Source organism: Vombatus ursinus, unplaced genomic scaffold, assembly GCF_900497805.2.
Source record: "Vombatus ursinus unplaced genomic scaffold, bare-nosed wombat genome assembly UNPS02014797.1, whole genome shotgun sequence".
Classification (NCBI taxonomy): domain Eukaryota; kingdom Metazoa; phylum Chordata; class Mammalia; order Diprotodontia; family Vombatidae; genus Vombatus; species Vombatus ursinus.
Genome location: NW_020954575.1, coordinates 14,987,202 through 15,009,685, shown reverse-complemented (window position 1 = coordinate 15,009,685; position 22,484 = coordinate 14,987,202). Strand labels below are relative to the sequence as shown.

General features: G+C 48.1%; 1 protein-coding gene across 1 annotated transcript in view; it reads left to right on the top strand.

The window, feature by feature from the left end:
* The window catches only part of CACNA1G (calcium voltage-gated channel subunit alpha1 G), a 58,279-nt gene that overhangs the window by 8,933 nt on the left and 26,862 nt on the right, over positions 1–22,484 (top strand). Inside the window, exons 3-14 of the mRNA XM_027870308.1 lie at positions 1,858–2,009; positions 3,656–3,841; positions 5,377–5,491; positions 5,812–5,967; positions 12,469–12,553; positions 12,664–12,851; positions 14,076–14,504; positions 15,775–15,875; positions 16,413–16,536; positions 20,169–20,237; positions 20,965–21,149; positions 21,775–21,901. Of these exons, the coding sequence (XP_027726109.1) occupies positions 1,858–2,009; positions 3,656–3,841; positions 5,377–5,491; positions 5,812–5,967; positions 12,469–12,553; positions 12,664–12,851; positions 14,076–14,504; positions 15,775–15,875; positions 16,413–16,536; positions 20,169–20,237; positions 20,965–21,149; positions 21,775–21,901 (1,917 nt within the window). The remainder of the gene's footprint in view (positions 1–1,857; positions 2,010–3,655; positions 3,842–5,376; positions 5,492–5,811; positions 5,968–12,468; positions 12,554–12,663; positions 12,852–14,075; positions 14,505–15,774; positions 15,876–16,412; positions 16,537–20,168; positions 20,238–20,964; positions 21,150–21,774; positions 21,902–22,484) is intronic.

Sequence of the window (22,484 nt, the reverse complement as noted above, 5' to 3'; positions counted from 1 at the left end):
ACTGGGAAGTTTATCAGTTGTTTACTGGTTAGATGGGGTGGCCATATAGACAGAATGACTGATTTATTAGGTAGGCAGATAGATGGGATTGGACGTAAGTTCCTCTAATGAGATGGAAGTTCTTATTCCCCATGAATGTGAAGGACAGTGTTTCCTCTTTTTTTTTTACATATTTGGCAACTGAGGCACAGAGAGGAATTGTAAGTGACATACTCAGGTTCACCCAGTAAGTAAGTAGGTTTTAGGGGCAAAGAACAGGACATAGGTGTCCAGACTTTCAGTCTCAGGCCTGTGCCTTCCTATACCATCCCCTTCCTCCACCATCCCCTTCCTCTTTTTGCTGGGAGGAAGTGTATGTGTGACTGTCTATGGGTGAGTGTTTGGAAAGAGGAAAATGTGGTCTGCAGTTGGCCAAGAAAACCCTGCCAAATCCACATAGTAATTGTAGACCACGTGTGAGTCTGGGTGTTCGCGCAAGCGTGGATGCTCCAGGAGGCATGATGCTGAGTGCAAATCCACAGAGATTATTCTTTGACTTCTAAATAGCATCAAAATAGCTCTGCCCTGGGCCCATTGCTGCAGCACCCCGGAAAGCCAGAACTCTGGGGTCAATACGTGGGGATGGGCCCTACACAGCCTGGCACAAGAATCCACATGGAGGAAGGTCTAAGATGGGGTCTGGCCCTCAGTGAGTCAGAAGCAGGTGTGTGGAGATGGGGCAAACATAGAAGTGGAAGATGGGGAATATAAACTGGCCCATCTCTGAGATGGCTTTCTTAGTCTGTGTGAGGGTGCTCCCAGAACCCTTGAGGGGGATATTGTATTCCCCCACCCCTACCAATCTCAAGACTCTGGAAATGGGGATATCGCCTTTTTTTTGCTGACTTTAATCACAGCCAAAGATAGCAAATATGGAACTTTAACATTGTTTGTTCGTTTTAATTAATTTATTTTGATTTATCAATAATCACTTCCATAAGCTTTTGAGTTTAAAATTTTTTTCCTCCTTCCTCCCCACCATCCTCCCCAAGACGGCGCACAATCTGATATAGGCTATGCATTTACATTCATATTAAATATATTTTCACATTAGTGATGTTGTAAGTAAAAATTAAAACCAATAGGAGGAACCATCAGAAAGAAGAAAAATCATTTGTTTGTTTTTGAGGTAATCGAAGGAATAAGTGACTTGCCCAGGATCATATAGCTAGTAAGTTCCTGAGCCAGATTTGAACTCAGGTGTTCCTGACTCCTGGGCTGCTGCTCTATCCACTGTGCTACCTAGCTGCCCTGGGAACTGTAAAGCTCTTCAATGAAGTTTTCCTGACTCCTTTTTTATTTTGATTATTTGGGAGGGGGGACACTGTGGAACACCAGACCTCTGATTTCATTGTAATTAGGAACTCCCAGCTCTGCCGTGTATAATGTTAAAGAGTTGTCTAGGCACTGAAAGGTTAACTAACATGTTAGTTATATATACAGCCAGTATATATCAGAGACTTAATTTGAGCCCTGGTCTTCCTGACTCAGAAGCCATCTCTTTATCCACTATACCAGGAGGCGTCCTAACAATCCTTGAGTTAAGACTCAGAGGAGGTTTGGAGAGGAAGGCTAACTCAGAGGAGATGTGATGAGGAGACTCAAGTCCTCAGAGAGACCTTGGTGGAGACTGCTTCCTTATCCATATCATTTTGGAGAAGTCAGCTCCCCTCTGTGGGCCTTGTTACTAGCAAGTCACTTTACTTCACTGGGCCCCGTTTCCTCATCTGCAAAGGGAGATGACAGTCTCAAATCTATGCTGTGACATCCCCTGATCCTATCCCCCAATTTTCTGTCCCCCACCTCTGCCACCTCTAGCCTGAGGAGCTCACCAATGCCCTGGAGATCAGCAACATTGTCTTCACCAGCCTCTTTGCCTTGGAGATGCTGCTGAAGCTGCTGGTGTATGGCCCCTTCGGCTACATAAAGAACCCTTACAACATTTTCGATGGAGTCATCGTGGTCATTAGGTAAGTTCTGCCTTCTCCCGACGGGCCTCCTGAGCAGAGGCCAGAGGACTCAGAGAGGGAAAAGATTGGCTTAGGAGGAAGCTAGGGGCCTGGAGTTAGCTGTACTCCTTCCTTTCCACCAGATGCGAGGCAGGATGATTTAATAGACAGATCACACTTCCCACAGCACTGGAAGTCAGGAAATTGGGGTTCTAGTGCCTACTTTGCCTGGCTTTGTGACCTTGGGCAAGTCACTTCATTTCCATCTATACAATGACATGGTTGGAATTAGATGATCAATACTCCATCTGGGACTATTTTATATTCTTCTCCCACAAGTCTTATGATTTACTTTTTCTGGAGGGAATGTCAGAGGGCTGCCACGTACCAGACATCAATAATAGCTTCCTTTTCACTTCTGTCTTGTGCTTTCCCACTTTCTTAGACATCCCATGTTTCTCTGTTTCTCTCCATTACCACCTACAGTCCTGTATTTGATCAACTAGAATTTATTAAGCACCTACTATGTGTCAGTCAGGTACTGTGCCAAGTGCTAGAAATACAGAGAAAGGCAAAAAACCAAAACAAAACAAAAAACAATCCTTGTTCTCAAAGAATTCACAATTTAATGGAGGGGAGACAACATGTAAAAAACTATGTACAAATAATTCAGAGACAGGATAAATTGAGGGTAATTTCAGAGGGAAGGCACCAAGCATAGGGAGAACCATGAAAGGCTTCTTGCAGAAGCTGGGATGTTAGCTGAGACTTGAAGGAAGCCAGAAAGCTAGAAGGGGGATAGCATTCCAGTCAATGTATGTCCTAGAACATCGCTGCTCCTTAGCTCCATCATACCCCTTTCTGCCATCTTCCCTCCATTCTAAGCCCCTCTGCCCATCCTATTCATTTGGTGAGGGGAGACAGATGCAGGAGTAGCTGGCTTTGGATACAAGTACTGGAGAGAGGGAGCAGCCCATTTTGTAAATTGCTTGAAACCCTTGTGGGTGCTCCCAGGAACTCAGTTTGGGGTTTCCAAATCATTGCTCTATCCCAATCCAGGCTTGGGGCCAGGAGAGACAGCTTTATTACTTTTTTCTGGTTGGCTTTAGCTTTTATTAGAGGAGAACAAAGCAAATATTTCATAACCTGATGCTGTTCCATAGGCTCGATGGGGAGGAGGGTAGGGGGTTAGGAGGGGCAGGAGGAGTCCTGTGGGCTGCAGTAATGGGGCCTCTGTCTGGGAGAAGAATGGGAATAATCATAGGCATAGGGCTGTTCTTTGGAATACCACCATTCCTGAAGCAGTTTGAAGTCCACAAGGTGAAGTAGAGAGTATCTCAGTGCCTCAATTTCTGTGGGCTTCTGTGGATATTAATCCCCTCTCCCCACTGTGGATCAGAGGGAGCCCCACTATGGAGGGATAGAATGCTTCTATCCCCATCCTAGGAGATGGGGAGTATGGGAGGAAATGGAGGACAGATTAAAGATTAGTGGAGGGAGATAGGGGGAGGATAGAAACTGGGGTGACTGTTCATCTCCATAGTTCTGATCCAGTCACATCTCCAGATTAGGGTCCACCCAGGCTTGCTACTCAGGGCCTAACACTTTGCCTTCCTCCCCTTATTGCCTGCCTCATCCTTGTTCCAACTTCCCTGCCTCTCACACAGTGTGTGGGAGATCGTGGGCCAACAAGGTGGAGGTCTGTCTGTACTTCGGACCTTCCGGCTGATGAGGGTGCTGAAACTGGTGCGTTTCCTGCCTGCTCTGCAGCGACAGTTGGTGGTGCTCATGAAGACCATGGACAACGTGGCTACTTTCTGCATGCTACTTATGCTGTTCATCTTCATCTTCAGGTGAGGAGGGGGTCAGGTGGGACCTGACTCTTCTGTGCAGGGTTCCAAGCCAAGGTAATGTAATTGACCTTTAAAAAAAATTTTTTTTTTCAATTAACAAGCATTTATTTTTCTCTACCTAGCAACCCTGCTCCCTGCTCTGAGAAAGAAAAAAATAAAAACAAAACGCTTGTAACAAATATGCACAGTCAAGCAAAACAAATTCCCACATAGGCCGTATCTAAAAATGTATCTCATTCTGCATGCTGAGCCTATCACCTCTCTGTTAGGAGTTGGGTAGCATGCCTCATCATCTCTTCTCTGGAATTGTGGTCATTGTGCTAATCAGAGTTCTTTTTTTTTTTTTTTAACAAAGTAACTGACCTTTTGGAAGCACCTCAAAAAGGGGCTTGGACCTTCAGTATTTTCCAGTTCTCTCTAAACCAGAGAAATTCTTCACCTTCTTTGTACCATGGGTCCCTTTGGCAATCTGGTGAAGCTTTTAAATATATAAAATACCTAGGATTACAAAGGAAGCTAATTATATTGAAATAGTTGTCTCTATGTATTTTCAAAAGCTCACATATCCCAGGTTAAGAATCTTAGCTCTAAGCTCTGAGGGTTGAAGAATAGGGACGTGAGGCATCCCAGATTCTCAGGGACAGGACTGGGTATCAAAAGGGAACGGTGGGGAGGCCTTGCATTAGCTTTTCTCTGTGGGAGCTGGCCGAGTTATTCCCTTGCTTTACACATCCCCTAAAGGAGAACTGGATGGAAGAGAAGCCAGCCACAGCCGACATCTGGCATGGTTGCTGGCCCAGGGATTCTGTCGCTGGGGAGCAGGGATGCCTGACTTGACTCAGCCCAACTGAGGGTAGTAGAGTTCAGCATATGGGCTCCCACTGGGAAGCTGCATGGGGGGAGGGGGAGGAGGCACAGAGGGGGTTCCAAGCATCCGCTTTTCTCCACCAATATGCCAGGTCACAGACTCTTTCCTCTCCACATCTTCCTTCCTTACTTGACTTTTTTTTTTTCTCTCCGCATCATTCACACCTTCAAGCTTTGGGTCAAATAACAGCACTATGGGTGGTTTGCTCTCAGGTCAAGTTTGAAACCCCTGAAAGCTTAGAGAGTGCTAGAAAGGGAGCTTGCCTACCCACAGGCACCTCTACCCCTGGTTCTGTGCCTAAAGGCTTTTTTGGGGAGCCCAAAAAATATCAGGCTATGGTCTAAGGAGAGGGGAAGGGAACACGAAGCTGGAGTTGTGCTTATATCCGATATTTTTGCTATTTGGACTATGGTAGGCAACCTAGAGTCAAGCAGAGTTTCCCCACTGTATCCCCCCCACCACCGCCCAAACTGAAGGGTAGAGTGTTGGAGAAATCTGCTCTCTGGGGCTGGGAAAAAGTGAGTTTAAGGATGTACCTGGTGTAACCAAAGAGGACCTGAGCTGAAGAGGATAAAGCAACAGAATAGGGTTCCCCACCCCCGGCAGGGGAAGAGATGGGGAGCAGGAAACAGAGTGCTTTACCCTACCTCCCCTCTTTTATGTTTAGCATCCTGGGCATGCATCTCTTTGGCTGCAAGTTTGCATCTGAGAGAGATGGGGACACACTGCCTGATCGGAAGAACTTTGATTCTTTGCTTTGGGCCATTGTCACAGTCTTCCAGGTATATGGGTCAATGGGACCTTCAGGGTGGGTCCTCATTCTAAGATCCCAAGGGTGGATGGGGAGGAGAGGTTTCGGAAGGCTGCTGGACTTGGAAGCCAGAAGCACAGATGTTTACTAGCTGTGTGACTCAGGGCAAGTCAAATAACCTCTCTTGGCCTCAGTTTCCTCATCTGTAAAATGGGGCTAATAATAGCACCTACGTCCCAGGGTTGTTGTGAGGATCAGGTGAGACCACCTATGTATAGAGCAAACCCCAAAGTTCTCTAGAAATACTAACTATTGTCATTTTTATTCCCTAACCTCTGATCCCCACTGCAGATCCTAACTCAAGAGGATTGGAACAAGGTCCTCTATAATGGCATGGCTTCAACGTCCTCCTGGGCAGCTCTCTACTTCATTGCACTGATGACTTTCGGCAACTACGTCCTCTTCAATCTACTTGTGGCTATCCTGGTTGAGGGCTTCCAGACCGAGGTAACCCCCCTGGACACTGTCACCCTGTCCCCTTGAGAACAAAATGATCCTTCACTAGAAATACCATCCTTTAGAATGAAGCTTGATCCAGCAACCTTGTTCTACTGGGCTCAGCTTCCAGACCAAAATAACTCTGCTCTAGGGTTCTCTTCTGGATGGATGTAATCCAATGGGATTCTTCTTCCTGGTTCTCTTATCCCTTCCAAACAGAAGTCACCTCTCTCTCCCTTAGCGACCCCCCTTCACTCCACAGCTAGAACTAAATCACCCCTCTATAAAGCACAGCACCCCTACATTCCCACTTTCAGACCCAAGCAATCCCCAGGCAATGCTCCCCCTTCTGGACAAAAGTGGCTCCTTCCCCACCCCACCCCCAGTAACAGAGGACACTGAGCTCTTGGACAAAGTGGGTTAGGGGAGATTAGAAGAAGGTTTTGAGGAAGGGTGTGTGGGGACAGGACTGGAGGGTTCCTGGAAGCATCTTATCCTGAGTCATTCTGGAGAAATGTTGGGGGGTGGGGGTGGTGTGTGGCATTTCAGTTGTTAGAGGATGGAGTAGAATTGGACACCTCCCTATCAAGCCAGTTAGTCACTTCCCAGGATGAGAAAATAAAAGTTGAGTTGGAAATAGATGATCTCTCAGGGACCTTCCAGCTCTATCCATCCACGGTCTTAGGCCATTACCCTTGCCACTCCTCAGGCCCCCTTCTTCTGAGGGCAAACAGTTTAGGTTACATGTTTCCCTCCCCCGAACGACCTATTTTCTTTGGGGAAATCGTGTGGGGTGAAGATGGACAACGAACAACACAAAATCTTGATCTAGAGGGTCCGACCATCCCCTGGGGCAAAAAAGGGGTTCATCGGCCACCTTTCAATCCTATCCCTCCTCTCCAACAGTGCCTCAGAGACCATGGCCTCGGGGTTGGGGCGATGCAGACACACTGAGAAATGAGCCCAGTTAGCAACCTCTAAAATGAAAATGAGACGTCTATTTCCAGATCACGCCCACGCCTCCGTTTGTCACAGGCCCCGCCATCGATTAATATTGATTATCATTGATCCTGCCTTAGCTGAGCCCCGGCGGTCTGGTCCAGTGTCTTTCCGAAGGCCCCCTCCGCAAGGCCACGCCCCCGCCCTCATTTCTCTTTTTCTGCCTCGGTCTTCCTTCCCCCCCCCCCATGCTCCTTCTTCGGGGTCCCGCTGGGCGCCTGGAAAAACCTCCTGGTTGGGCGTTGAAAAGCTGTCGAGCCAATTCTTTCCCGGTGACCGGGATGGAAACTCCCGCTGCGGCCCTGGCTATAAATACCCGGCGGGGTGGGAGGGGATGGTAGAGATGAGTGTGGGGGGGAGCATCTATTTTCCTTCTGGGTTCCCAGAACCTTGGGGAGGCCGATTCCCAGCAGGCGGGGATTGGGGACAGAGAAGGGATAAGCTGGGCCTGGCCAAGGCCGGCGTCTGGGAGGAGGCTGCGTCTGCTGCGTTCCAGCGCAGCCTTGGGCATTCAATCTGTAGCTATCCATTTATCTTCCCCATCTCTCTGGCCCAAAAGAACGGCTGCGGGTGTGTATGTGGGGGGGGGGGGGGGGGTAGAGAGGGGGGAGAGAAAGGAGAGCGTCCAGAGGAGGAGACTGGCCGTGAGCCAAAGCTTCTTCAGGTAGTTAGAAGCCTTGCAGTGGCGCTCCCAACCCCGGAGGGGCAATAACTGCTTCGAGAAAGGAAGGTTGAGGGGGATTTTCTGTTTGGCTCCTTGGGCGGGAAAGGGTTAACGCCCTTGTCCCCTAGTGCACGAACTTTGCATTTGGTAGGCACTATATACCTTTTTTAAAAATTGACTTGGATTGAATTCATGCCGCCATTCCTCCCTCTTTAGGCTCGCCGTTACAAGCACAGAGTGCCTGGAGTTTCTCCTTCCCAGGCTGTGGGGGGTGGCTAGAAAGGGGAATGGGACACTTCCATATTCAAAGTCCGGGGCCCGGGCAGCCCCTTCCCGGCTTCTGAACCGGAGATCCAGATAGCACCAGGGGCCTAGAGTTTCCCCGGAGAACCTCCCCACCTAACGAAGAGAAAATGGAAAACTGGCCTGCTCTCTCCTATCTCCCTCGCTCTCTCAAGGGCTGTTTTCTGAATATCCTTCTTTCCAAGTTTACAACCCAGATGTACCCTTCTGTGGTCTGTGCCGGTCACTGACTCCTTGGTGCATCTTCCCCACTGCCACCCCCGCAGAAGAGGTCTCTCCCCCTCCCCCGCCCCTATTGTCCCTTTCAGCAAACACCTTGTTAATTTGAGTGCAGCTGTGCTGGGCTCCTGGTTGCTAAGCAGCAGCAGAGTCTGCGAGAGGACAGAGCCGGCTGGGGCTCCTCATACCCTAGGGTGGGGTGACCCTAGTCCTGTTGGGTGGATGGTGGGCTGTTCTAGATCTTGAGCTTGCCTTGGTGATGGTGGTTGGAGCGGGAGTGGGGGGTCTACAGCCTGTGCCCTACTCCAGCACGGGGGCTGGGGGGGTGCTGGGGGGGGAGCGATGGAGGAGGGTAGGAGGAATAGCCATCTAAACTATCTCAGTTAGCTAGGCCAGCCCAGGAGGCTGCCTTGGTATATACTGGCTCTGCCAATGTAACCCTCCTTAGGAGAGTCCTGTCTGGCAGAGAAAAAAGGAGAGGGTATCCTACAACGGGGATCTTCTAGATTCTATGGTCTAGAATTTGGAAGTCTTGGTTTTCTCTAGCCAGCAATGTCTAGACTGTCCCCTTCAGAGAAAGACTTTGCACCAAGATCTTGGTGGTGTTTTAGTGATGTTCTCCCCCCCACCCCCCCTCCCCCATTACAGGAGTCTTAGATCCCATCCTATTTACTGTTCCTATGGATTAAGTAAATTCACAGGTTGCAGGTTCACATGATGGGAGGAATTAAGAGCAAATCTCCCCTTCCCACTATAGTGTTTGGGACCCGCCTTATGCTTGGACAGTGGAATATCCATTCCCCAAAGTTGAGACTAAGATTCAGGATTAGGTGGTATAGTGGAAAGAGTTCCGAACAGATATGAAAAACCTGAGTTCAGATCCTACTTCTGATGCTTACTACCTGGGCCTCTGTAAAATGAAGGGTTCTTAACTTTTTTTTTTGTCAGCAACTGCTTTGGTGGTCTAGGAAAGCCTATGGAGGCCTTTCTCACAATTATTTTACATGCATAAAATAAATTACAAAGGAAACCAATTATATTGAAATATGGTTATCAAAATAACCCCAGGTTAAAAACTCCTGAATTATGACCTCTGAGGTCCCAGTCCAGCCCACATCCTTTTCAAATTCTGAGGTTTGGGTCTAGAGGCCTCTCTTAGGGTCAGGGGCATCTATATATCTTCAGCCCCCTTCCTCCCTGCTTTGTTTGGCATCTTCTTTATGTGAACATTAAAGGTTAAATAATATCAGTGAGGCTAGGATGTCATTGATCTCAGTTCTGATTCTCCTTCATAAGGAAATGGTGGGGCAGCTAGGTGGTGCTATGGATACAGCACTGACCCTGGAATCAGGAGGATCTGAGTTCAAATCTACCCTGAGGTACTTACTAGCTGTGTGACCCTGGGCAAGGTGCTTAACCCCAATTGCTTCCAAAAAAGAAGAAAATAGTTTTTAGATCCCAAGTTTCCATTAAAAAAAAAAAGCCAAACATTAGCAGCAGAGATCTGAGAACGTATTTCCCAACCACCATTTTGGTGGATTAAGTTAGAAATAGCTTTCCTGAATGCAGAGGGAGGGAAGTATTCTAGTTTCTTCTACCTTCTGTGTACAGGGTGAGCTTCAGCTGAACAAATTTCTCTCTGCATCTCAGTACTAGGTGTTACTCCTATACGTAGGTTCATTAAATTCTCAGGCTGAAGGCCTGTTATGAAACTATTATTTGCTATGAAAGGATGGTATTACCATGTCATATTGTCACATTCCCTCTCAAAGGGGTCACTTTTAGAGACCTTTCATTTGAAGGAACTTAAAGGGTGTGAGACAAGAGGCCTCTTCTTTGTCTTTCTGCCCCTTAGCCCAGTTTATGCCAAACCTCCCCCACTACACACACACACACACACACACACACACACACACCCCTTTCCCAACTCCCTTGCCTACAAGGGGACTCAGGAGACATAAGTCCTGGTCCTGGCTCTGTCCCTATTGGTGGGACCTTGGGACCTCTGTTTTCTCATCTGTAAAGTGAAGGGGTTTGACTAGATCAGGGGTGGGGGAACTGAGGCCTGGAGGCCACTCAAGTGTGGCTCTTTGACTGAATTCAAACTTCATGGAACAAATCCCCTTAATAAAAGGATTTGTTCCATAAAACTTGCACTCATTCAAAAGGCCGCACCCAAAGACCTTCTGTGAAGGTCCTCATTTTATGTATGAGGACACTGAGAACCAAGGAGAAGCGGTAACCCTGGGATTTTAACCAATGAGATGATTTCTTTAAGTTCCTTCTACATCTGACATCCTGTAATTCTACTTTGACCACTATCTTCCTATCTTTTTTGCCCCTGCCTCATTGGTCTATACTTCTGTTCCTGCCCCTCACCTTCATGGCTTTACCTCTCACTCCTTCATTTTCCTTTTAACCCAGAAATCTCAGGGGGCTTTCATCTTGAACCCCAATATGATCCCATTTTGCTTTTCCCTACCACACACCCCATTTAAACCATGCCCCAGAGCATCTCTTGTTTTTCACTGTGCTGGAGGTGATTTTCCCTCCTTACTATCCATTCTCAATTCGGATATTTGAAAGCCTGTGCAACTATGACCAGTGCCCACCCTGCCTCCCCCCCTCTCCCTGTAGGAAATCAGCAAACGGGAAGATGCAGGTGGACAGTTAAGCTGTATTCAGCTGCCTGTCGACTCGTTAGGGGTAGGTAACAGTTCGGCATGATCTCTCCCCTTCTGTCTGACCTATACCAGCCCTGTGCTTCCCTCCCACTGCCATCCCTCCCGTTTTGGTGTTCCTCTGGTCCTTCACTCTTGCCTGCATTGGTGATTGTGGTTACCTTGGTGGTTTCTGTGGATGTCGTGAAGCTAACTTTGATTTTAAGTCCCTTCCCTCTTGACAAGCTCAAAGAGGAAACTCTCCTTGCTAGGATCCTTCTTGGCTCTGGCTCCTTGATGGGGGAAAAAGCTCCCCACCCATCCTCACCATATTGTGAAGGAAGTGACTTAGAATCAAGTATATATTTATATGTGCGTGTGTGAGATAATACTGAACCATTCAGGTCTTAGATGATAAAGGACTCCCAGCCTCATGGCCCCTCACATATCTCTCCCTTCTCCCTTTATTCTTTTCCCCGGCTTTTGGCTTTATAGGGTTCCTCCTGTAAGCTGCTTAGATTGGGGAAGGGCCACTTGAGGAGATGGGGAAGCTTCTGCCAGAACCATACCCAAATTTTAATACTACCGAAATACTATGAGTATTAAGTGTTTCATTTCAGTTTTAATTCAAGCCCTTTTTGCATCTAGAAAAGCAAATAGGGAACAGAGAATTTCCTGTTCCATGGTCTCCCCTTAGGCCTATCGCCCCACTGCAGCCATGGTGGTCCCTAGGGGCTTCAAGGTGCAGGGAATGAAATTAGGGGCTTAAGGAGAGAGAGAGGAAGAATATTAAACCAGGATCCTTAGTAGGCTCTGGCTCCTGGAGCAGCACCCCAGAGCTCCCACTTGATAATTAAAGGCCTTGTTAGGGATGTAAACTGAGTTAATGAAAATGTTCCCCTGAGATGCCAATTAAGCAATATTTATATCCTTATCAAAAGTAGCAATCAAGAATTTTTTTTTAATAACTTAAGGACGAGTGAGCAATTACTGGGAAACCTACTGACCTGTTAAGAAGGGAAAAAAGGCCATCCCAGAGATGAGAAGAGGGATTGAGACAGAAAGGGGGCAAGAAAGGCTGAAAGAAAGCCAGGGGCAGGCTGGATCTCAGGGATGTAGGGGCCTGAAGTGAAATAGAAAAAAAGAAACTACTTGGGGCAGGGACTACCTGCTATGTAGGGGCTGAATGTCCCTCAAGGATCTCACCCAGGCTTTGTTTGGGCAGAGGGAATAGGGAGCCCTGGAGGGGAGGGCTGAAGAAGCCCAAGTGGCCAGTTAATGAGGCTCCGTCTGCCACTTCAGAGTTCCAGCTTGTGCACCTCCAAATCCCACTCCCATTCAAGCACAATCCAGTTCACCCACCTGAGTCACTGGGAGCTGAGTTCCCAACTGATCCAGTTCTGTTTGTGGCCATCGGAGTTAGAAACGTTTTCCTGTGATTTGTGGCTGGTTGGGGTCAGAGGAGTCCATGCAATTCTGGCTCAGGCTGGCCCCAGGGGAGCCTGACTTTGTGAGCACAGGGTCTCTTGGTGTGAACAGATGCAGGTGCATGGCTCATGTTGTGATCAATAGTTCCTGTGGTGTGTATGTGTGTAATCCTGGGTGCTCCCTGCGGTGTTGAAAAGCCCCAGAGTCCTGACTCCCCCCTCCTCTACCTCTCCCTAGGGAGATGCCACGAAGTCTGAGTCGGAGACAGATTTCTTCTCACCAAGTGTGGATGGGAAGGGGGACAGGAAGAAGCACTTGGCCTGTGAGTAGCCCCTGCTTCTGGGCTGAGGAACAAGAGGGAGAGATGTGGACCCTCTGGTGGTTCAAGAGGTAACTGGGATCTTTGTTCTTCTCTCCCCACCCCTTCTCCAGTGATGTCCCTGGGAGAGCACCCAGAACTGAGGAGGAGTCTTCTGCCACCCCTCATCATCCATACCGCTGCCACACCCATGCCTTTGCCCAAGAGTGTTGGGTTAGGGGAGGCTTCAGGCCCTGCTTCTCGAAGACAAAGTGGCAGTGGCTCCAACGACCCCAATATGGCCCATGAGATGAAGTCACCGGTAGGGCTGTGTTTGTATTTGGGGTGGGGCAAGGGGCTGGAGGTGTGATGTTGGAAGGAAGATGGAGACAGAAAAGGGAGGGTCATGGAAGTCCAGTGTCTGTGGTAGGTGACCAGAGGGAGGAAATGACTAGAAAAGGTTTGGGGGGAGCCTGGAGCCCTGGTGGAGAAAATGGGAAGAGAGTGGTAGAGATTGACGTGAAGGGACAGCAGGAGGAATACATGAACGAATGAATGAATGAAGGAATGAATGAAAATTTATTGAAGGCTTTCTATGTGCCAAGCATTATGTTAGATATACAAAAACAAGACTCTGCCCTCCAAAAAATCACATTCTAGTGGGATAAACAACACATCTAGGGGAAAAGGCAATAAGAGGAGAGAGGAGAAGATTGGGAATGGAGCGAAAACGGGACTTCTATTTAGTCAGTTTTAAGAGAAAGCGATGCTGCCTAGACAATCCCCAGGGCACTTCACACAGTGAAGACAATAGAGTTCAGGTCTAATCCTCTTCATTTTTGCAACAGTGTGAATTACCTTTCCCTCTCAGTTCATCTATTAAGTGATTACAGTGTGCAAAGCCCTAGGCATTGAGGAGGTACAGAATTTGGGTCAGACATGGCCCCTGCCTTAGGGAAACTTGCAGTCTAGATATAAAACATACACAGACTGAGCAGAAGAGACAGGGCCCAGATTAAGTGGACTGGGCAGTGGACTCGACATGAGGAAGACCAGAGCTAAAATCTTGCCTCAGACATTTATTAGCTCTGGGACTCGGGGCATCACTTCAACTATCCGGGCCACCGTTTCCTCATCTGAAAAAGGAGGAGGCTGGACCAAATAAACTTTAAGGTTCCTTCCAGTTCTAAATCTGACCCCATGATTTACAGTACACACAAATTACATGGTAAATGCATTTGAAAGGTGCAAAACAAATGTTCTGTGAGGCCTGAGAGGAAGGTCATTTCTGACTGGGAGAAGATCAGGGAAGACTTCATAGAGAAGATGGCATTTGAGTTGGGCTTTAAAGGGGATGGATAGGAATTCAGCAGATGATGAGACATCTTTTGCCTCCTTCCTCCCACCTCTATCCTCTCTCCTTGTCCCTCTCCATTTATGTGGAAAGTGATGGTGCAGTGGATGGCAGGAAGTTGAGGATATGATAGAGAGGCCAGAGGGGAGAGCAGCTTGGCTGACCTCTCATCCCACTTGGCCCCCTCCTTAGCCCAGTGTCCGAAGCTCCCCCCACAGCCCCTGGAGTGCAGCGAGCAGCTGGAACAGCCGACGGTCCAGCTGGAACAGTCTTGGCCGGGCGCCCAGCTTGAAGCGACGGAGTCCAAGCGGAGAGCGTCGGTCGCTGCTGTCTGGGGAAGGGCGGGAGAGCATGGAGGAGGATGAAACCTCAGATGAGGACCAGGCCAGCCGGGTGGGGAGTGACCCCCGAGCAGGTTCTCTGGACAGAGAGACCAAGGGCTCATTTGACCTCCAGGACACGCTCCAAGTACCTGGGGTATATCGCACAGCCAGTGGCCAGAGCTCAGCCTCAGAGCACCAAGACTGCAATGGCAAGACAGCATCAGGTCATCCTGACCGAAACCTACAGCTGGATGAGCCCCAGCTAGAGGGGGACGATGCTGATGATGAGGGCAATATGGTGAGAGCCATACTTAGGTGTGGAAGATAAAATGAAGGAAGAGGTTGCTCTACTTAGCCGTCAACCCCTCTGCCTCCTCCCCCACCCTTCTTCCGTTCCTCCCCACCATTTGGTCCAAAGAGAACATTCTATTTCAGTCATTACCCAGTGGACTTCAGCTCCCCTAGGATCCCAGATGGTAGTGATCTCTTGGGTAGGATCTGGGCATCTTTTGGTTCCTTTGACCTGGAAGTTTCTCCAATGGCTGTGCCTTTTGTCTCTCTTTCCCCTGTTCTGACCCAGAAAATAAGGGAGGAGGCTTCATTTTGTGCCTGGACCTGTTAACTCTGAGGTAGTTGGTGGATATGGATGGTTTTGGGGGCATATATGTATGAATCTTTCATAGCCCTCCCTCTGTGCCTGGGAGAAACCAATCATTCATCTTTCAGTGCTGATTTCTCCCCTCCCCTCTTCCCCCATATTAAGTTCCCTAATTCCAGGGTAAGATCTTATTCATCACTCTGCCTGAACACTCCCTCCTTCAACTCTTGCAGTTCAATTAAGCTGTGGGTATGGTGGGTAAGGACAAAGGGCTGTGATGGAGGCTGGGGGCAGGTCTCAGGGATGCTTGGACTTCAGGATGAGCAAATTTGAAGGGGATAGGATATGTTTCTTCTACCCAGGTGTATCAGTAAACAAACACAGGTTATTGGGAATGTGATTAGATAATTGACATGTCTCCAAAGAAGAGCAAAAATGGAGCCCATGGCTGAGACAGATTGGAGAAGGGGGAGCAGAAGAGGGATATGGGAGAATAACGGAAGTGAGGGACCAAGGAAGAGAGGCAATGGGGAAGAAATGAGAGGTGAGGACAGCAGGAGAGGGGTTGAGATGGGGGTGAAAGTGCTAAGGAGATGGAAGAGGGAGAGACTGAGGAGATGGGGCAGAGGGCCTGAAAAAATAGAGGAGAGGGGCTGAGGAGTTGGGGAGAGAGGGGCTAAGGAGAGGAGTTGAGAAGATGGGGAAGGAGGGGTGGGAGGGAAAGGGGCTCTGAGAAGATAGGATGGAGGTTGAAAAGATGACACCGCCCCTTACTAGCTATGTAACTTTGAATCTCATTTTCCTTACCTATGAAATAAAGGAGGTGAGACTGAATGGCCTCCTGGCTCTTAATCTGTGATTCTAAAAATGAGAAAAGGGAAGGCCCAATGAAGGAATCAAAACTGAGAGAAGAAGGAGGAAAGTCTGGACTTTGGTCCCTTCTCCCTTTCATAGACTGTTCTTTCTGCAGAGCAAAGGGGAGCGAATAAGAGCATGGATCCGATCTTGGCTCCCTACCTGCTGCAGGGAAAGAGATACCTGGTCTGCCTACATCTTCCCTCCTCAGTCTAAGTAAGAGGGGACCCTGACTTCCTGGGGTGGCATTGTAGCACAGTGAGAAAAGAATCAGCTCTGAAGTCAAAGGATTTGGGTTCAAATCCCACTTCTGATATTTAAATGTGTGACATTGAACAAATGACTTCACCTATCCAGTCCTCTGTTTCCTCATTTTTAAAATGAAAGAGTTCAACTAGCTAGCTTCCAAGGTCCCTATCAATTCTAAATTCCTTTACCTTTACCCTAACCTTACCTGCTCTCATTTAATCATCTTGATAGAGCCCAGAATGAGTGGGGTAGTCTCCTTCTACCCAGCTCAATGTACCCTTAGCCCTAAGGAGATGGGGCCACCAAAGGGGGCTGATAACCCCAGGAGTAGGAGGTTGTCGGATGGGGAAAGGAAGTTTGAATGTGATCCCTATGTCTCTCTTCGTCTCTTTTTGTCCTGTGGTCACTCTCTGTCCTTGTCTCTCTCACTTTTCCATGACATACCCTTCTTCCCTATCTCTGTCCCTGTCTCTTTCTCCTTTGTATGTCTCTATCCTGGGCCAGGTTCCGACTGATGTGCCATAAAATCATCACCCACAAGATGTTTGACCATATTGTCCTGGTTATCATCTTTCTCAACTGCATCACCATTGCCATGGAGCGCCCCAAAATTGACCCCCACAGTGCCGTGAGTACCCCATCCCCACCCTTTCACCTGGCCCCCATTCCACATGCCTGAAGCAATCCTGTGTCCTGGATTTCCCAGGATTGTCCCCATTTCAAATATTCTGTCCCATTGCCCTCATAAACCATCTGAAATGTCCTGGAAATTCTAATATTTTGGCAAGTAGTAACTGAAATAATGGAGTCAGCGAATGTTACAGTAAAAATACACATAAGTCACAAGAGACTGGGAGTTATAGAAAATGGAGAAGTGCAGGTTGAAGGAATATTTGAGGGCACTTGAAAAAAATGTAAACCTTCTAGCTCAGGTTACTATTGCTACTCACATAGGAGACACACTTCTCGGGCACATGTCCTGGCAGTGGCAGTTGACCATGACCTCTCTTGTCCCAAAGCCCCTAAGGCCTCCAGATATTGAGTTTTACAAACTAACTTAAAAGTCTCCACTATTGTGGCAGCAGAGAAAAGATGCTAGGCCATTCATACTCAGCTTGGGATCGGGAAAATCTGGTCATTGTACCCACATCAAATGATGTTTCCATTAAAGGAGTCCTCTACCTCAGCCTTTTCACATAGTCCCCTCAGCAGCACAGGGAATAAATAATCATCATCATTACAATAGCCAGCATTTATGTAGTGCTTGGAGGTTTGCAAAGCACTTACATATGTTATCTCTCTTGATCCTCACAACAATCCCATTGTTGAAAAGGGAGGATATTTGTCTCCCTAGCTTGGTGGAAAAGGCAATGTTTGTGTGAGTTAGTCTGTGCATGCAGGGAGGAGGTAGAAGTAAGTATGAGGGGGAGGAGGGGGTCTTCATGTATAGGTGAGTATGTCTTTGCCAAAGGCTGGATTTGTGAGTGTGTGTGTATGTGTGTGTGTGTGTGATAGAGAGAGAGAGAGAGAGAGAGAGAGAGAGAGAGAGAGAGAGAAGGTGAGAGGAGGAGGAGCTGCTACTCAGTTTCTATATCCTCTCATTTCATTTTGGTTTTTCTTAGCCTTACCCTCAGGCTTGAAGTGTCCCTGATTTGAGGTCAGTCAAGAGGGATGCCCAAGAACTTTAGGCCTTGTGGTGGTGCTGAGGAATCTATCCTACTTGGACTTTCCTGGCAGGATAGAGGAGTGGTGGTCTGGGCTCCAAAGATACTCCCTCTGCCCAACAGTCTGGCATCCTTGGGGAGTTCCTTGGCTGGCTTGGAGAAGGCCAGTCTCCTCCCTGCTCTGCATCCAGGGCCCAGTGCCTAGGTCCACAGGTTTTCAGGGAACAAGTTTCTTTATCCCTTCCAGAGACTTGAAAATGCTTACATTCATTAGCCCTGGGCCTCACATTTTGAGGTGATTCCTCCTTTCTGGTAACTTCAGCTTTTGTCTAGGTTGGAGGTGGGGAGGGGCTGAAGGGTTGGGAGATAGTTGTCTGGTTTCTATTTTTAGTATCTTGTATGTCTTGTTTGGATGTTACCAGAGTGGCCACCCCACTCCTCCTCCCACCATTGTTTAGATTTTGGATACCACTCCAGCTTCTATTTCCCATTAGGGTAGAAGCTGCCAACCAGAGGGGTAAGGGTGAGCCTTGGGAATGGGAACGTCAGTGACAGAGAAGTTTGTCAGGGCTCTGGGACTGGGGAGGAGGAGATCAACTCAGGAGTGTCTCCCAACCCCAGTCTCCTCTTTTCACTGGGAGGGGCCAGGTGATAGTGCAAACAGAGAAGTCAAGGTTGCTCAAGGTGGAGCCAAGAGCTGAGTGGACCATGCTGTGGGGGCAGCAGAAAGACTTTCAGGTTCCCTTCTCCACCCCCTTGGGCTGAAGCTCAGGCCATTCTGCACCCATTGTTTGTCATGGGGCAGGATCCCAAAGGCCAGAACTCTGGAGACACCGATCTCCTTTTCATCCCTGCTCTCTTTTCCAATGTACTGCCGATATTTATTTCTCTATTCTTCACCCCAAGCCCTCCTTCTCCCTTTCCTCTTTTCTCTCCCACTTCTCTTCCCCCCCTCCCTTTCCCCTAGCCCCTTTCTGCCATCTCCACCTCCCACTCTCCCTCCTTTTCACCCCCTTTTCCTCTCCCTTTCTCTTTCTCTCTCCCCTCCGACACCTGGTCTCCTCTGGTCATTTGTCTCCCTCTGTCCTTTTCTTTCTCTGTCTCCATTTCTTCCAGCTCCTTAATATAGTCAATCCTTGCCTTACAAATATCAAAGAGAAAGTGTACATTTCTTTCCTGTGTACTCTCTGCCTTCCCCTCTCCCCAAAATTATATAGTGGGGATGTCTGTGAACAGAGTCCCAGCTGAGATTGTAGCTCTTTTCTTTTGATGGGCTTGGGCCAGGATTAAGGAAATAAGGTGTCAGTCAATAAGCATTTATTAAGCACCTACTGTATGCTAAGCACTGTGTTAAGTGCTAAAGATACAAAGAAAGGCAGCTCTAATCTTATGGGAGAGACAACTAGCAGACATATGTACAAACAAGCTACAGACATGATAAAAAGAAAATAATTAAGAGGGAAGACACTAAAGTTAAGATGGATTAAAAAAGGCTCTGTGTGTGTGTGTGTGTGTTTGTGTGTGTGTGTGTGTGTGTGAGAGAGAGAGAGAGAGAGAGAGAGAGAGAGAGAGAGAGAGAGTGATGGGGAATAAGGGCCACAAGTGAAGTTCGAGTTTGCTTCCCCTTTCTAGATGTAGCTGTATGAATGACCTTGAGCAAGTCATTTCCTATCTCTGGAATGAGTAAAGTAGACTAGAGTTGTTCCAAGGGCCCTAGCAGCAATAACATCCTATGTCCCTGTTATTTAGGATCTTGAAAGGGGGGCTCAATATTCCTTCATTCTGATCCTGACCCTAACACTCCCTTATTTTCTCCCCGGACCATCAGGGATGTGCTGGTAAAGTTTAACCACCAGCTCTCCAAAAACAAATCTAGATGATCAACAAAACAATAAATGAAGGCCTGATTTGTTATAGTCTTTGTGAATTTCTGAGGTGTAAGTGTTTACACTGAAAATCCACTGGGTCATTTGAGTTGGTTCTAGCATACCCCTGACTACAATTGAGAACCTGGTTTAGGAGTAGGGTAGGAAGCTGTGTCCATGAAGCAAATGGTCCTATGTTGGCCAACCAGGCTGGAAAGTGAGGGCCAAGTGAAAAAGTTTAGGAGAAAAGAATGGTGACATTTGTGGATGTGGAGGTTGTATCAATAATGGGATTATTCTTATGAAATTTCATTTTTAGGGGGAAAAAAAAGAACCAGTTTGTTTTCCAGCACAAGTCTGTATTAGTTATTGGGTTGTGTGTGTGTCTAAGTTTTTTTGGGGGGGACAGGACAGAAACAAAAATACTATTGTCATTGGGCAGAAGATCCATGAGGTTATTAGGCCATACAGTGGATGGAGCACTGGTCCTGGAGTCAGAAAGACCTGAGTTCAAATCCAACCTGAGACATTTCATGACAAGTCACTTAACCTCTGTCTGCCACAATTTTCTCAACTGTAAAATGGGACTTTGCAGGATTGTTGTGAGGATCAAATGACATAATATTTGTCAAGCGTTTAACATGGTGGTTGGCACATAATAGGTGCTCTATAAGTGTTTATTCCCTTCCTTTCCCCTCCATCAAAAATTTCTCTCAACTTTTCTTTCTCAGGAGCGAATCTTCTTGACGCTTTCCAACTATATTTTCACTGCAATCTTTCTGGCTGAGATGACAGTGAAGGTGATGGGCGAATAGCATGGATTTGGGACCCAGTGGATTATTGGGGTGGGGACTCAGGGAAAGAGAGTACAGTAGGATGGGGCAAAGAGTGTTGAGGCAGAAAGTGACTCTGGGCCTGTGTGAGCCTACGGTTGTGGGACAAAAGGAAGGGGAAGGGGACTGAATCAGATTAGGGAGAGGCTTGGGATAGGTAGTGGACTGGTTGCATCAGGAAGAGTTGAAGGAAAAGTAGGCTGGGTCGGATAGGGGAGAGTTAGGGGTTGGGAGATTGGTGGGGGCAGATTTGAGGGAGAGGGCAGCCTGAGTTGAAATAGTTGAGGGGAGGGAAGACTGGTTTGGGGGGAGGTTATGGGAAAAGACTGGATGGAGTTGGGGGAGGAGCAATCTAGATTGTCTGAGGAGAAGAGTTGGGAGAACCAGACTGAGGTTAGTAAAATACAGTTGAGTGAGGGGTAGATCGGGTTGAATACAAGAGATTTTGAGGGAGGGAGCAGGCTGTTGGATGGGAGGAAATGGAGGAGAAGAGTAGACTGGGTTGAGTAAGGAAACTCAGGGAGGGAAAAGCTTAAGCTGAATAGAAGAGAGTTGTGAAGAATGGGGCAGATTATGTTGAATAGAGGAGAGTTGGGGAAAGATAGAAGGGTTAAGTAGAAGAGATTTGGGAGAGGGGTAAACTAGGATGTAGAAAGACCAATAGGTGACCATGGTTGGATAACTGGGTTCACAGGTAGTAGCCCTAGGCTGGTGCTTTGGGGAGAAGGCTTACCTTCGGAGCAGCTGGAACATCCTGGATGGGCTGCTTGTACTCATCTCTGTCATTGACATCCTGGTTTCCATGGTCTCAGACAGTGGTACCAAGATTCTGGGCATGCTTAGAGTGCTTCGGCTCCTCCGAACACTCCGACCACTCAGGTAATACCCTCCCCCCAGGAAGTGTGACTACCCTCCCCTCAAGGTAACACACCCTTCACTCCGGAGAAGAAACCACCTTCCCCATCCTTCCCTCAGAAAGTGTGACTACCTTCCTTCTAAGGTTAATCTGAGGGAACTGACCCTTCCCTCAAAGGATGAAACTACCTGCCCACAAGGTAACACCCTTCTCTCCCCCAACTCCTACCTTAGGTATGGCTTCTCTCCTCTCCCTAACTCTTCCCAAAGGGACTGTGACTACCCCCCAAAGTAACCCTCCCCTGCTTCCAGTGACATTTTGACCCTAAGAGAACAAGTCTACCTAAGATTCTACTCCCTCCTCACATACTTCAGGTAACACATTTGGGTGCTAGAAGGATAAATAGAACTACCCAGAGCAGGAGTAGGTGGGCTGTGACTTGGAAGTTGAATGCTCTGTGCTAGAGAGTGGCCTGCCTCTGGGATTGGGGCCAACTGAGTTTCCGAGGAATGTCAAAGGAGAGGAGGAGGACAGAGTTCCTGATGTGGAGTCAGGCCTTCTCCCCTTCTAGGCCTAGTCAGATCCTCTTTGCTACCTCAGAGATGTCCTTTCTCTTTATCATTGGTGCTGCTTCCTCATTCCCCTCAGAGTCATCAGCCGGGCCCAGGGGCTAAAACTGGTGGTGGAGACTCTGATGTCATCCTTGAAGCCCATTGGAAACATCGTGGTCATTTGCTGTGCCTTCTTCATCATCTTTGGCATTTTGGGAGTGCAGGTTAGGCGGGCTGGAGAATTTGTGGAGTACAAAACTATGAATGAAAGGGATGGAGGGGCATCTGGTTACAAGGGGCAGAAATGACCCTATCAAAGGGAGATAGGAACATCTTCAGGAAGCTAGGTCAATAATCAGGGTGTCCTGGGGCTTCCACTGCTGCTATTTTCATCTTCTGTCCTCTCCCCTTTAAACAACAAAAATCAGAACACAAAAGGTATCCTCTCCTCTTTTTTCTTCTCTTCCCCCGTCATTCCCTTTGGGAATCCCATGATGGGAGTGGAGAAGGAGGGAGGGGGGTGGTTTGGACATTCTGGGGACCTAAAGGGAATCAGAATTTCAGAGGTGTCCCCTTGCATAACCATTCCTCAAGCTCAGGCAATGAATCCACTTAGCAGATCCAGGACCAATATCCCTTCCCTTCTGTTATATTCCTACCTAGGAGGGTAGGAAGGGTAGGAGGCCAGGCTGGGGATCAGGAGCCTAGACAGCTGGGCCCAGTTAGCAGCAGGCGCAGGCCTCAGACGGGACAGGAAGTGGAGGATGGGGCGGGGGGGGGGGGGGGGGGGGGGGGGGGGGGGGGGGG